Source organism: Petromyzon marinus (assembly GCF_048934315.1).
Source record: "Petromyzon marinus isolate PM22_M1 ecotype Great Lakes invasive population chromosome 80 unlocalized genomic scaffold, UKy_Petmar_22M1.pri1.0 chr80_unloc.2, whole genome shotgun sequence".
Classification (NCBI taxonomy): Eukaryota; Metazoa; Chordata; class Hyperoartia; order Petromyzontiformes; family Petromyzontidae; genus Petromyzon; species Petromyzon marinus.
The window spans coordinates 781,096-797,276 of record NW_027422630.1 but is presented as its reverse complement, the minus strand read 5'-3'; the positions used below and the strand labels follow the sequence as shown (position 1 = coordinate 797,276).

Sequence of the window (16,181 nt, the reverse complement as noted above, 5' to 3'; positions counted from 1 at the left end):
ACACAGAGACACAGAGACACAGACAGAGTGAGACACAGAGACAGAGACACAGATACACATAGACACAGAGACACAGAGACACAGAGACAGAGACACAGAGACAGAGACAGAGACACAGAGACAGAGACACAGAGACACAGAGACACAGAGACAGAGACACAGAGAGAGACACAGAGACACAGAGACAGAGACACAGAGACACAGAGACAGAGACACAGAGACAGAGACACAGACACAGAGACACAGAGACAGAGACACAGAGACAGAGACACAGAGACACAGAGACAGAGACACAGAGACAGAGACACAGAGACAGAGACACAGAGACAGAGACACAGAGACAGAGACACAGAGACACAGAGCCAGAGACACAGAGAGAGACACAGAGACACAGAGACACAGACAGAGTGAGACACAGAGACAGAGACACAGATACACAGAGACACAGAGACACAGAGACAGAGACACAGAGACACAGAGACAGAGACAGAGACACAGAGACAGAGACACAGAGACACAGAGACAGAGACACAGAGACACAGAGACAGAGACACAGAGACACAGAGACACAGAGACACAGAGACAGAGACACAGAGACACAGAGGCAGAGACAGAGACACAGAGACACAGAGACAGAGACAGAGACACAGAGACAGAGACACAGAGACACAGAGACAGAGACACAGAGACAGAGACACAGAGACAGAGACACAGAGACAGAGACACAGAGATAAAGATGTGGGGACACATGTGAGCTGCTGCTGATGATGCTGATCATGCTGCTGATGATGATGCTGATGATGCTGATCATGCTGATGATGATGATGCTGCTGCTGATGATGCTGATGTTGATCATGCTGATGATGATGATGCTGATGATGCTGATTATGATGATGCTGATGATGATGCTGCTGCTGATGGTGCTGCTGATGATGCTGCTGCTGATGATGCTGCTGGTGATGATGCTGATGATGCTGGTGATGGTGCTGATGATGCTGCTGGTGATGATGCTGATGTTGATGGTGATGATGCTGGTGATGATGCTGATGATGCTGCTGGTGATGATGCTGATGATGTTGATGGTGATGATGCTGGTGATGATGCTGATGATGCTGATGGTGATGATGCTGGTGATGATGATGAAGGTGTTGCTGGTGATGATGCTGGTGATGATGCTGCTGCTGCTGATGATGCTGGTGATGATGATGATGTTGCTGCTGGTGATGATGCTCATGCTGCTGGTGGTGATGATGCTGCTGATGATGCTGCTGGTGATGATGATGAAGGTGTTGCTGGTGATGATGATGCTGGTGATGATGATGAAGGTGTTGCTGGTGGTGATGTTGCTCGTGCTGATGATGCTGGTGATGATGATGATGTTGCTGCTGGTGATGATGCTGGTGATGATGATGTTGCTCGTGGTGATGATGCTTTTGATGCTGCTGGTGATGATGATGCTGTTACTAATGATGATGATGCTGATGATGCTGGTGATGATGGTGCTGGTGATGATGATGATGCTGCTGATGATGATGCTGCTGGTGATGATGCTGCTGGTGATGATGATGATGCTGATGATGATGATGCTGCTGGTGATGGTGATGAAGGTGTTGCTGGTGATGATGATGCTGATGATGCTGGTGATGATGATGATGCTGCTGATGATGATGCTGCTGGTGATGATGCTGCTGGTGATGATGATGGTGCTGATGATGCTGATGATGCTGGTGATGATGATGAAGGTGTTGCTGGTGATGATGCTGGTGATGCTGCTGGTGATGATGATGCTGGTGAAGATCATGATGAAGGTGTTGCTGGTCGGCACGTACGGCACTCCGACATCATGCACTTCTCTGTCTGTGTGGTGTCCCCGTGGGGACAGGCCGAGTCGGGGGGGAGACGGGCAGAGCGCTGCCGGGAGCGGGAACCCAGACCACAGGTGACGGAGCAGGAAGACCACTCGCTCCACGGAGACACGGGGAGACACGGGAACGTGGCTGAGACACACAGACACACAGAGACACACACACAGAGACACACAGAGACACACACACAGGTGACGGAGCAGGAAGACCACTCGCTCCACGGAGACACGGGGAGACACGGGAACGTGGCTGAGACACACAGAGACACACACAGTGACACAGAGAGACACAGTGACACACACACACAGACACACACACAGGTGACGGAGCAGGAAGACCACTCGCTCCACGGAGACACGGGGAGACACGGGAACGTGGCTGAGACACACACAGACACAGAGACACAGTGACACAGTGACACAGTGACACACACACACAGAGACACACAGTGACACAGAGACACACACACAGGTGACGGAGCAGGAAGACCACTCGCTCCACGGAGACACGGGGAGACACGGGAACGTGGCTGAGACACACAGAGACACACACAGTGACACACACACAGAGACACACACAGTGACACACACACACAGACACACACACAGGTGACGGAGCAGGAAGACCACTCGCTCCACGGAGACACGGGGAGACACGGGAACGTGGCTGAGACACACAGAGACACACACAGAGACACACACACAGACACACAGTGACACAGAGACACACACAGTGACACACACAGAGACACACACAGAGACACACACAGAGACACACACACAGGTGATGGAGCAGGGAGACCACTCGCTCCACGGAGACACGGGGAGACACGGGAACGTGGCTGAGACACACAGAGACACACAGAGACACACACACAGGTGATGGAGCAGGGAGACCACTCGCTCCACGGAGACACGGGGAGACACGGGAACGTGGCTGAGACACACAGAGACACAAAGACACACACAGACACAGTGACACAGAGACACACACAGAGACACACACAGAGACACACACAGAGACACACACACAGGTGACGGAGCAGGAAGACCACTCGCTCCACGGAGACACGGGGAGACACGGGAACGTGGCTGAGACACACACAGAGACACAGAGACACACACAGAGACACACACAGAGACACACACACAGAGACACACACAGAGACACACACACAGGTGATGGAGCAGGAAGACCACTCGCTCCACGGAGACACGGGGAGACACGGGAACGTGGCTGAGACACACAGAGACACACACAGAGACACACACACAGAGACACACAGTGACACAGACACACACACAGAGACACACACAGAGACACACAGTGACACAGAGACACACAGTGACACAGAGACACACACAGAGACACACACAGAGACACACACAGAGACACACACACAGGTGACGGAGCAGGAAGACCACTCGCTCCACGGAGACACGGGGAGACACGGGAACGTGGCTGAGACACACAGAGACACACACAGAGACACACACACAGAGACACACAGTGACACAGACACACACACAGAGACACACACAGAGACACACAGTGACACAGAGACACACAGTGACACAGAGACACACACAGAGACACACACAGAGACACACACAGAGACACACACACAGGTGACGGAGCAGGAAGACCACTCGCTCCACGGAGACACGGGGAGACACGGGAACGTGGCTGAGACACACACAGAGACACACAGAGACACACACAGAGACACACAGTGACACAGAGACACACACACACACAGAGACACACACAGAGACACACACACAGGTGACGGAGCAGGAAGACCACTCGCTCCACGGAGACACGGGAGACACGGGAACGTGGCTGAGACACACACAGAGACACAGAGACACACACAGAGACACACAGTGACACAGAGACACACACAGAGACACACACAGTGACTCAGAGACACACACACAGAGACACACACAGAGACACACACAGTGACACAGAGACACACACAGAGACACAGAGACACACACAGAGACACACAGAAACACACACAGAGACACACACAGAGACACACACAGAGACACACACAGACACACACAGAGACACACACAGAGACACACACAGAGACACAGTGACACAGAGACACACACAGAGACACACACAGAGACACAGTGACACAGAGACACACACACAGAGACACACACAGTGACACAGAGACACAAACAGAGACACAGAGACACACACAGAGACACAGAGACACACACAGAGACACACAGAGACACACACAGAGACACACACAGAGACACACACAGACACACACAGAGACACACACAGAGACACACACAGAGACACAGTGACACAGAGACACACACAGAGACACACACAGAGACACAGTGACACAGAGACACACACAGAGACACACACAGAGACACAGTGACACAGAGACACACACAGAGACACACACAGAGACACACACAGAGACACACACACAGACACACACAGTGACACAGAGACACAAACAGAGACACAGAGACACACACACAGACACACACAGTGACACAGAGACACACACAGTGACACACACACAGAGACACACACAGTGACACACACACAGAGACACAGAGACACACAGTGACACAGAGACACACACAGACACACACACAGAGACACAGTGACACACACACACAGAGACACACACAGAGACACACAAAGAGACACACACAGAGACAGAGAGACACACACAGAGACACACACAGAGACACACACAGACACACACAGAGACACACACAGAGACACACACAGAGACACACACACAGAGACACACACAGTGACACACACAGAGACACACAGTGACACAGAGACACACACAGAGACACACACAGAGACACACACAGAGACACACAGTGACACAGAGACACACACAGTGACACACACAGAGACACACACAGTGACACACACAGAGACACACAGTGACACAGAGACACACACACACAGACACAGAGACACACACACAGAGACACAGAGACACACACAGAGACACACAGTGACACAGAGACACACACACAGACACACACAGAGACACACACAGAGACACACACAGAGACACACACAGAGACACACAGTGACACAGAGACACACACACACACACAGAGACACACACAGAGACACACAAAGAGACACACACAGAGACAGAGAGACACACACAGAGACACACACAGAGACACACACAGACACACACAGAGACACACACAGAGACACACACAGAGACACACACACAGAGACACACACAGTGACACACACAGAGACACACAGTGACACAGAGACACACACAGAGACACACACAGAGACACACACAGAGACACACAGTGAAACAGAGACACACACAGTGACACACACAGAGACACACACAGTGACACACACAGAGACACACAGTGACACAGAGACACACACACACAGACACAGAGACACACACACAGAGACACAGAGACACACACAGAGACACACAGTGACACAGAGACACACACACAGACACACACAGAGACACACACAGAGACACACACAGAGACACACAGTGACACAGAGACACACACACACACACACAGAGACACACACAGAGACACAGTGACACAGAGACACACACAGAGACACACACAGAGACACAGTGACACACACACAGAGACACACACAGAGACACACACACACACACAGACACACAGTGACACAGAGACACACACAGACACACACAGAGACACACAGTGACACAGAGACACACAGAGACACACACAGAGACACACACAGAGACACACACAGAGACACACACAGAGACACACACAGAGACACACACAGAGACACACAGTGACACAAAGACACACACAGAGACACACACAGAGACACACACAGAGACACACACAGAGACACACACAGAGACACACACAGAGACACACAGTGACACAGAGACACGCACAGAGACACACACAGAGACACACACAGAGACACACAGTGACACAAAGACACACACAGAGACACACACAGAGACACACACAGAGACACACACAGAGACACACACAGAGACACACACAGAGACACACACAGAGACACACACAGAGACACACACAGAGACACACAGTGACACAGAGACACACAGTGACACAAAGACACACACAGAGACACACACAGAGACACACACAAAGACACACACAGAGACACACACAAAGACACACACAGAGACACACAGTGACACAAAGACACACACAGAGACACACACAGAGACACACACAGAGACACACAGTGACACAGAGACACGCACAGAGACACACACAGAGACACACACAGAGACACACAGTGACACAAAGACACACACAGAGACACACACAGAGACACACACAGAGATACACAGTGACACAGAGACACACACAGAGACACACACAGAGACACACACAGAGACACACACAGAGACACACAGTGACACAGAGACACACAGAGACACACAGAGACACACAGTGACACAAAGACACACACAGAGACACACACAGAGACACACACAGAGACACACACAGAGACACACAGTGACACAGAGACACACACAGAGACACACACAGAGACACACACAGAGATACACAGTGACACAGAGACACACACAGAGACACACACAGAGACACACACAGAGACACACAGTGACACAGAGACACACAGAGACACACAGAGACACACAGTGACACAAAGACACACACAGAGACACACACAGAGACACACAGTGACACAGAGACACACAGAGACACACAGAGACACACAGTGACACAAAGACACACACAGAGACACACAGAGACACACACACAGAGACACACACAGAGACACACAGTGACACAGAGACACACAGTGACACAAAGACACACAGAGACACACACAAAGACACACACAAAGACACACACAGAGACACACACAGAGACACACACAGTGACACAGAGACACACAGAGACACACACAAAGACACACACAAAGACACACACAGAGACACACACAGAGACACACACAGTGACACAGAGACACACACAGACACACACACAGAGACACACACAGAGACACACACAGAGACACACACAGAGACACACACAGAGACACAGTGACACAGAGACAAATACAGAGACACACACAGAAACACACAGAGACACACACAGTGACACACACACAGACACACAGTGACACAAAGTCACACACAGAGACACACACAAAGACACACACAGAGACACACAGTGACACACACAGAGACACACAGTGACACAAAGACACACACAGAGACACACAGTGACACACACAGAGACACACAGTGACACAAAGACACACACAGAGACACACACAGAGACACAGAGACACACAGTGACACAAAGACACACAGAGACACACACAAAGACACACACAAAGACACAAACAGAGACACACACAGAGACACACACAGTGACACAGAGACACACACAGACACACACAGAGACACACACAGAGACACACACAGAGACACACACAGAGACACAGAGACACACACAGAGACACACACAGAGACACACACAGAGACACACAGTGACACACACAGAGACACACAGTGACACAAAGACACACACAGAGACACACACAGAGACACACACAGTGACACACACAGAGACACACACACAGAAATACACAGAGACACACACAGAGACACACAGTGACACACACAGAGACACACAGTGACACAAAGACACACACAGAGACACACACAGAGTCACAGAGACACACAGTGACACAAAGACACACAGAGACACACACAAAGACACACACAAAGACACACACAGAGACACACACAGAGACAGACACAGAGACACAGAGACACACACAGAGACACACACAGAGACACACAGTGACACACACAGAGACACACAGTGACACAAAGACACACACAGAGACACGCACAGAGACACACACAGTGACACACACAGAGACACACACAGAGACACACAGTGACACAGAGACACACAGTGACACAGAGACACACACAGAGACACACACACACAGAGACACACAGTGACACAGAGACACACACAGAGACACACACAGAGACACAGAGACACACAGTGACACAGAGACACACACAGAGACACACACACAGAGACACACACAGAGACACACACAGAGACACAGAAACACACCGTGACACAGAGACACACACAGAGACACACACAGAGACACACACAGAGACACACACAGAGACACACACAGTGACACAAAGACACACACAGAGACACACACAGAGACACACACAGTGACACAAAGACACACAGTGACACAGAGACACACAGAGACACACACAGAGACACACACAGTGACACAAAGACACACACACAGACACACACAGAGACACAGAGACACACACAGAGACACACACACAGAGACACACAGTGACACAGAGACACACACAGAGACACACACAGAGACACACAGTGACACAGAGACACACACAGAGACACACACAGAGACACACAGTGACACAAAGACACACAGAGACACACACAGAGACACACACAGACACACACACAGAGACACACACAGAGACACACAGTGACACAGACACACACAGTGACACACACAGAGACACACACAGTGACACAAAGACACACAGAGACACACACAGAGACACACACAGACACACACACAGAGACACACACACAGAGACACACAGTGACACAAAGACACACACAGAGACACACACACAGAGACACACACAGAGACACACACACAGAGACACACACAGAGACACACACACAGAGACACACAGTGACACACACAGAGACACACACAGAGACACACACAGAGACACACAGTGACACAAAGACACACAGAGACACACACAGAGACACACACAGACACACACACAGAGACACACACAGAGACACACAGTGACACAGACACACACAGTGACTCACACAGAGACACACACACAGTGACACAAAGACACACAGAGACACACACAGAGACACACACAGACACACACAGACACACACACACACACAGAGACACACACAGAGACACACAGTGACACAAAGACACACACAGAGACACACACACAGAGACACACACAGAGACACACACACAGAGACACACACAGAGACACACACACAGAGACACACAGTGACACACACAGAGACACACACAGAGACACACACAGAGACACACAGTGACACAAAGACACACAGAGACACACACAGAGACACACACAGACACACACACAGAGACACACACAGAGACACACAGTGACACAGACACACACAGTGACACACACAGAGACACACACACAGTGACACAAAGACACACAGAGACACACAGAGTTAGATACAGTAAGAGACAGTGGTGAGTAGTGGTGAGTAGTGGTGAGTAGTAGTGGTGAGTAGTAGTGGTGAGTAGTGGTGAGTAGTAGTGGTGAGTAGTGGTGAGTAGTAGTAGTGGTGAGTAGTGGTGAGTAGTGGTGAGTAGTAGTGGTGAGTAGTGGTGAGTAGTAGTAGTAGTGAGTAGTGGTGAGTAGTGGTGAGTAGTGGTAGTGGTGAGTAGTAGTGGTGAGTAGTAGTGGTGAGTAGTGGTGAGTAGTAGTAGTAGTGAGTAGTGGTGAGTAGTGGTGAGGAGTAGTGGTGAGTAGTAGTGGTGAGTAGTAGTGGTGAGTAGTGGTGAGTAGTGGTGAGTAGTAGTAGTAGTGAGTAGTGGTGAGTAGTGTGAGTAGTAGTGGTGAGTAGTAGTGGTGAGTAGTGGTGAGTAGTAGTGGTGAGTAGTGGTGAGTAGTAGTGGTGAGTAGTGGTGAGTAGTGGTGAGTAGTAGTGGTGAGTAGTGGTGAGTAGTAGTAGTAGTGAGTAGTGGTGAGTAGTGGTGAGTAGTGGTAGTGGTGAGTAGTGGTGAGTAGTGGTGAGTAGTGTGAGTAGTAGTGGTGAGTAGTGGTGAGTGGTGGTGAGTAGTGGTGAGTAGTAGTGGTGAGGAGTAGTGGTGAGTAGTAGTGGTGGTGAGTAGTGGTGAGTGGTGGTGGTGAGTAGTGGTGAGTAGTGGTGAGTAGTGGTGAGTAGTAGTGGTGAGTAGTAGTGGTGAGTAGTAGTGGTGAGTAGTAGTGGTGAGTAGTGGTGAGTAGTGGTGAGTAGTGGTGAGTAGTAGTAGTAGTGGTGAGTAGTGGTGAGTAGTGGTGAGTAGTAGTGGTGAGTAGTAGTGGTGAGTAGTGGTGAGTAGTGGTGAGTAGTAGTGGTGAGTAGTAGTGGTGGTGAGTAGTGGTGAGTAGTAGTGGTGAGTAGTGGTGAGTAGTGGTGAGTGGTGGTGAGTAGTGGTGAGTAGTAGTAGTGGTGAGTAGTGGTGAGTAGTGGTGAGTAGTAGTGGTGAGTAGTAGTGGTGAGTAGTGGTGAGTAGTAGTGGTGAGTAGTAGTGGTGAGTAGTGGTGGTGAGTAGTGGTGAGTAGTGGTGAGTGGTGGTGAGTAGTAGTGGTGAGTAGTGGTGAGTAGTAGTGGTGAGTAGTGGTGAGTAGTGGTGGTGAGTAGTAGTGGTGAGTAGTGGTGGTGAGTAGTGGTGAGTAGTGGTGAGTAGTGGTGAGAAGTAGTGGTGAGTAGTGGTGGTGAGTAGTGGTGAGTAGTGGTGAGTAGTAGTGGTGAGCAGTAGTGGTGAGTAGTGGTGAGTAGTGGTGAGTAGTAGTGGTGAGTAGTAGTGGTGAGTGGTGATGGTGAGTAGTAGTGGTGAGTAGTGGTGAGTAGTGGTGGTGAGTAGTAGTAGTGGTGAGTAGTGGTGGTGAGTAGTAGTAGTGGTGAGTAGTAGTGGTGGTGAGTAGTAGTGGTGGTGAGTAGTGGTGAGTGGTGGTGAGTAGTAGTAGTGGTGAGTAGTAGTGGTGAGTAGTCGTGAGTAGTAGTGGTGAGTAGTGGTGAGTGGTGGTGAGTAGTAGTGGTGAGTGGTAGTGGTGAGTGGTGGTGAGTAGTGGTGAGTAGTGGTGGTGAGTAGTAGTAGTGGTGAGTAGTGGTGAGTAGTAGTGGTGAGTGGTGGTGAGTAGTGGTGGTGAGTAGTGGTGAGTGGTGGTGAGTAGTGGTGAGTGGTGGTGAGTGGTGATGGTGAGTGGTGGTGAGTAGTGGTGGTGAGTAGTGGTGAGTGGTGGTGAGTAGTGGTGAGTGGTGGTGAGTGGTGATGGTGAGTGCTGGTGAGTAGTGGTGAGTAGTGGTGAGTGATGGTGAGTAGTGGTGAGTGGTGGTGGTGAGTGATGGTGAGTAGTGGTGAGTAGTGGTGAGTAGTAGTGGTGAGTGATGGTGAGTAGTAGTGGTGAGTAGTGGTGAGTGGTGGTGAGTAGTGGTGAGTAGTAGTGGTGAGTAGTAGTGGTGGTGAGTAGTGGTGGTGAGTAGTAGTGGTGAGTGGTGATGGTGAGTAGTAGTGGTGAGTAGTGGTGAGTAGTGGTGAGTAGTAGTGGTGGTGAGTAGTGGTGAGTAGTGGTGGTGAGTAGTAGTAGTGGTGAGTAGTGGTGGTGAGTAGTAGTAGTGGTGAGTAGTAGTGGTGGTGAGTAGTAGTGGTGGTGAGTAGTGGTGAGTGGTGGTGAGTAGTAGTAGTGGTGAGTAGTAGTGGTGAGTAGTCGTGAGTAGTAGTGGTGAGTAGTGGTGAGTGGTGGTGAGTAGTAGTGGTGAGTGGTAGTGGTGAGTGGTGGTGAGTAGTGGTGAGTAGTGGTGGTGAGTAGTAGTAGTGGTGAGTAGTGGTGAGTAGTAGTGGTGAGTGGTGGTGAGTAGTGGTGGTGAGTAGTGGTGAGTGGTGGTGAGTAGTGGTGAGTGGTGGTGAGTGGTGATGGTGAGTGGTGGTGAGTAGTGGTGGTGAGTAGTGGTGAGTGGTGGTGAGTAGTGGTGAGTGGTGGTGAGTGGTGATGGTGAGTGCTGGTGAGTAGTGGTGAGTAGTGGTGAGTGATGGTGAGTAGTGGTGAGTGGTGGTGGTGAGTGATGGTGAGTAGTGGTGAGTAGTGGTGAGTAGTAGTGGTGAGTGATGGTGAGTAGTAGTGGTGAGTAGTGGTGAGTGGTGGTGAGTAGTGGTGAGTAGTAGTGGTGAGTAGTAGTGGTGGTGAGTAGTGGTGGTGAGTAGTGGTGAGTAGTGGTGAGTAGTAGTAGTGGTGAGTAGTGGTGAGTAGTAGTGGTGAGTAGTAGTGGTGAGTGGTGGTGGTGAGTGGTGGTGGTGAGTGGTGGTGAGTAGTGGTGGTGAGTGGTGGTGGTGAGTAGTAGTGGTGAGTGGTGAGTAGTGGTGAGTGGTGGTGGTGAGTAGTGGTGAGTAGTGGTGAGTAGTGGTGGTGAGTGGTGATGGTGAGTGGTGGTGGTGAGTGGTAGTGGTGAGTGGTGGTGGTGAGTGGCGGTGAGTGGTGGTGAGTAGTGGTGAGTAGTGGTGAGTGGTGGTGGTGAGTGGTGGTGAGTAGTAGTGGTGGTGAGTGGTGGTGGTGAGTAGTAGTGGTGAGTGGTGAGTAGTGGTGAGTGGTGGTGGTGAGTAGTGGTGAGTAGTGGTGAGTAGTGGTGGTGAGTGGTGATGGTGAGTGGTGGTGGTGAGTGGTAGTGGTGAGTGGTGGTGGTGAGTGGCGGTGAGTGGTGGTGAGTAGTGGTGGTGAGTGGTGATGGTGAGTGGTGGTGGTGAGTGGTAGTGGTGAGTGGTGGTGGTGAGTGGCGGTGAGTGGTGGTGAGTAGTGGTGAGTAGTGGTGAGTGGTGGTGGTGAGTGGTGGTGAGTAGTAGTGGTGGTGAGTGGTGGTGGTGAGTAGTGGTGAGTGGTCGTGAGTAGTAGTGGTGGTGGTGGTGAGTAGTGGTGAGTAGTAGTAGTGGTGAGTAGTGGTGAGTAGTAGTGGTGAGTAGTAGTGGTGAGTGGTGGTGGTGAGTAGTGGTGAGTAGTGATGAGTAGTGGTGGTGAGTAGTAGTGGTGAGTAGTGGTGGTGAGTAGTGGTGAGTAGTGGTGAGTAGTAGTGGTGAGTGGTGGTGAGTGGTGGTGGTGAGTGATGGTGAGTGGTGGTGAGTGGTGAGTAGTGGTGGTGAGTGGTGGTGGTGAGTGGTGGTGAGTAGTAGTGGTGGTGAGTGGTGGTGGTGAGTGGCGGTGTCCACGTACGACATTCGTTCAGGAGACATTTCTCCATCTCCGCCATGACGGGTGGGGCCCCCCCGGCCCCCCCCTCACCCCCCCGGGGGAAGCACGCGGGGGGGGCCCCGCCCCCTCCCCCCGAGGCCCCTCCCCCCGGGGCCCCCCCCCTCAGGGCGCGTGCCCTGGAGCGGCCCCCCACCCCACAGCTGGCTGAGCAGGGAGACCACGTGGTCCACTCAGAGAGGGCGCAGCCTGGGGGCACCACTGGTGGTGGGGGGTAGTGGGGGGTAGTGGGGGGTGGTGGGGGGGGTGGAGGGGGGTGGGGGGTAGTGGGGGGGGTGGAGGGGGGTGGGGGGTAGTGGGGGGATGGTGGGGGGGGGTGGGGGGAAGGGGGGGAGAGACTCATCATCGCCTGTGTCATCAGCAGCAGATCTCCCCGTGTCTCTCTCCCCGTGTCTCCCTCCCCGTGTCTCTCTCTCCCCGTGTCTCTCTCCCCGTGTCTCTCTCCCCGTGTCTCCCTCCCCGTGTCTCTCTCCCCGTGTCTCTCCCCCCGTCTCTCTCTCCCCGTGTCTCTCTCCCCGTGTCTCTCTCCCCGTGTCTCCCTCCCCGTGTCTCTCTCCCCGTGTCTCTCTCCCCGTCTCTCCCTCCCCGTGTCTCTCTCCCCGCGTCTCTCTCTCCCCGTGTGTCTCTCTCCCCGTGTCTCTCTCCCCGTGTCTCTCTCCACGTGTCTCCCTCCCCGTGTCTCTCTCCCTGTGTCTCTCTCCCTGTGTCTCTCTCTCCCCGTGTCTCTCTCCCCGTGTCTCTCTCTCACCGTGTCTCTCTCCCCGTGTCTCTCTCCCCGTGTCTCTCTCCCCGTGTCTCTCTCTCACCGTGTCTCTCTCCCCGTGTCTCTCTCCCCGTGTCTCTCTCCCCGTGTCTCTCTCCCCGTGTCTCTCTCCCCGTGTCTCTCTCCCCGTGTCTCCCTCCCCGTGTCTCTCTCCCTGTGTCTCTCTCCCTGTGTCTCTCTCTCCCCGTGTCTCTCTCCCCGTGTCTCTCTCTCACCGTGTCTCTCTCCCCGTGTCTCTCTCCCCGTGTCTCTCTCCCCGTGTCTCTCTCTCACCGTGTCTCTCTCCCCGTGTCTCTCTCCCCGTGTCTCTCTCCCCGTGTCTCTCTCCCCGTGTCTCTCTCCCCGTGTCTCTCTCCCCGTGTCTCCCTCCCCGTGTCTCTCTCCCTGTGTCTCTCTCCCTGTGTCTCTCTCTCCCCGTGTCTCTCTCCCCGTGTCTCTCTCTCACCGTGTCTCTCTCCCCGTGTCTCTCTCCCCGTGTCTCTCTCCCCGTGTCTCCCTCCCCGTGTCTCTCTCTCACCGTGTCTCTCTCCCCGTGTCTCTCTCCCCGTGTCTCTCTCCCCGTGTCTCTCTCACCGTGTCTCTCTCCCCGTGTCTCTCTCCCCGTGTCTCTCTCCCCGTGTCTCTCTCCCCGTGTCTCCCTCCCCGTGTCTCTCTCCCTGTGTCTCTCTCCCTGTGTCTCTCTCTCCCCGTGTCTCTCTCCCCGTGTCTCTCTCTCACCGTGTCTCTCTCCCCGTGTCTCTCTCCCCGTGTCTCTCTCCCCGTGTCTCCCTCCCCGTGTCTCTCTCTCACCGTGTCTCTCTCCCCGTGTCTCTCTCCCCGTGTCTCCCTCCCCGTGTCTCTCTCCTTGTGTCTCTCTTCTCTCTCCCTGTGTCTCTCTCTCCCCGTGTCTCTCTCCCCGTGTCTCTCTCACCGTGTCTCTCTCCCCGTGTCTCTCTCCCCGTGTCTCTCTCCCCGTGTCTCCCTCCCCGTGTCTCTCTCTCACAGTGTCTCTCTCCCCGTGTCTCTCTCTCACCGTGTCTCTCTCCCCGTGTCTCTCTCCCCGTGTCTCTCTCCCCGTGTCTCCCTCCCCGTGTCTCTCTCTCACCGTGTCTCTCTCCCCGTGTCTCTCTCTCACCGTGTCTCTCTCCCCGTGTCTCTCTCCCCGTGTCTCCCTCCCCGTGTCTCTCTCCCCTGTGTCTCTCTCTCCCCGTGTCTCTCTCCCCGTGTCTCTCTCTCACCGTGTCTCTCTCCCCGTGTCTCTCTCCCCGTGTCTCTCTCCCCGTGTCTCCCTCCCCGTGTCTCTCTCTCACCGTGTCTCTCTCCCCGTGTCTCTCTCTCACCGTGTCTCTCTCCCCGTGTCTCTCTCACCGTGTCTCTCTCCCCGTGTCTCTCTCCCCGTGTCTCTCTCCCCGTGTCTCCCTCCCCGTGTCTCTCTCTCACCGTGTCTCTCTCCCCGTGTCTCTCTCCCCGTGTCTCTCTCCCCGTGTCTCTCTCCCCGTGTCTCTCTCCCCGTGTCTCTCTCCCCGTGTCTCTCTCCCCGTGTCTCCCTCCCCGTGTCTCTCTCCCCGTGTCTCTCTCTCCCCGTGTCTCTCTCTCCCGTGTCTCTCTCCCCGTGTCTCTCTCCCCGTGTCTCTCTCCCCGTGTCTCTCTCCCCGTGTCTCTCTCCCTGTGTCTCTCTCCCCGTGTCTCTCTCTCCCGTGTCTCTCTCCCCGTGTCTCTCTCCCCGTGTCTCTCTCCGTTTGCTCCCCGTGTCTCTCTCCCCGTGTCTCTCTCCCCGTGTCTCTCTCCCCGTGTCTCTCTCCCCGTGTCTCTCTCCCGTGTCTCTCTCCCCGTGTCTCTCTCCCCGTGTCTCTCTCCCCGTGTCTCTCTCTCCCCGTGTCTCTCTCTCCGTGTCTCTCTCCCCGTGTCTCTCTCCCCGTGTCTCTCTCCCCGTGTCTCTCTCCCCGTGTCTCTCTCCCCGTGTCTCTCTCCCCGTGTCTCTCTCTCCCCGTGTCTCTCTCCCCGTGTCTCTCTCCCCGTGTCTCTCTCTCCCCGTGTCTCTCTCCCCGTGTCTCTCTCCCCGTGTCTCTCTCCCCGTGTCTCTCTCTCCCGTGTCTCTCTCCCCGTGTCTCTCTCCCCGTGTCTCTCTCCCCGTGTCTCTCTCCCCGTGTCTCTCTCCCCGTGTCTCTCTCCCCGTGTCTCTCTCCCCGTGTCTCTCTCCCCGTGTCTCTCTCCCCGTGTCTCTCTCCCCGTGTCTCTCTCCCCGTGTCTCTCTCCCCGTGTCTCTCTCCCCGTGTCTCTCTCTCCCCGTGTCTCTCTCTCCCCGTGTCTCTCTCTCCCCGTGTCTCTCTCCCCCGTGTCTCCCCCCTCTCTCCCCGTGTCTCTCTCCCCGTGTCTCTCTCCCCGTGTCTCTCTCCCCCGTGTCTCTCTCCCCGTGTCTCTCTCCCCGTGTCTCTCTCCCCGTGTCTCTCTCCCCGTGTCTCTCTCCCCGTGTCTC

At 53.6% G+C, this 16,181-nt stretch overlaps 1 protein-coding gene across 1 annotated transcript; it reads right to left on the bottom strand.

Moving 5' to 3' along the window:
- Positions 1–1,797: 1,797 nt before the first annotated feature.
- Positions 1,798–13,035, bottom strand: LOC142908339 (uncharacterized). The gene is made up of 3 exons (XM_076058897.1): positions 12,928–13,035; positions 1,945–3,551; positions 1,798–1,814 (listed from the first exon to the last, which is right to left on the bottom strand). The coding sequence occupies exons 1-3, from the start codon at positions 12,945–12,947 to the stop codon at positions 1,798–1,800; spliced, it is 1,644 nt and encodes a 547-aa protein (XP_075915012.1). The 5' UTR covers positions 12,948–13,035.
- Positions 13,036–16,181: the final 3,146 nt, after the last annotated feature.

Coding starts and splice junctions, on each gene's coding strand:
- LOC142908339 (XM_076058897.1), bottom strand. CDS start 12,947: ATGTCTCCTGAACGAATGTC. Junction 3,552..12,927: donor ATGTCTCCTGAACGAATGTC/GTACGTGGACAC, acceptor TGTGTGTCTCAG/CCACGTTCCCGTGTCTCCCC.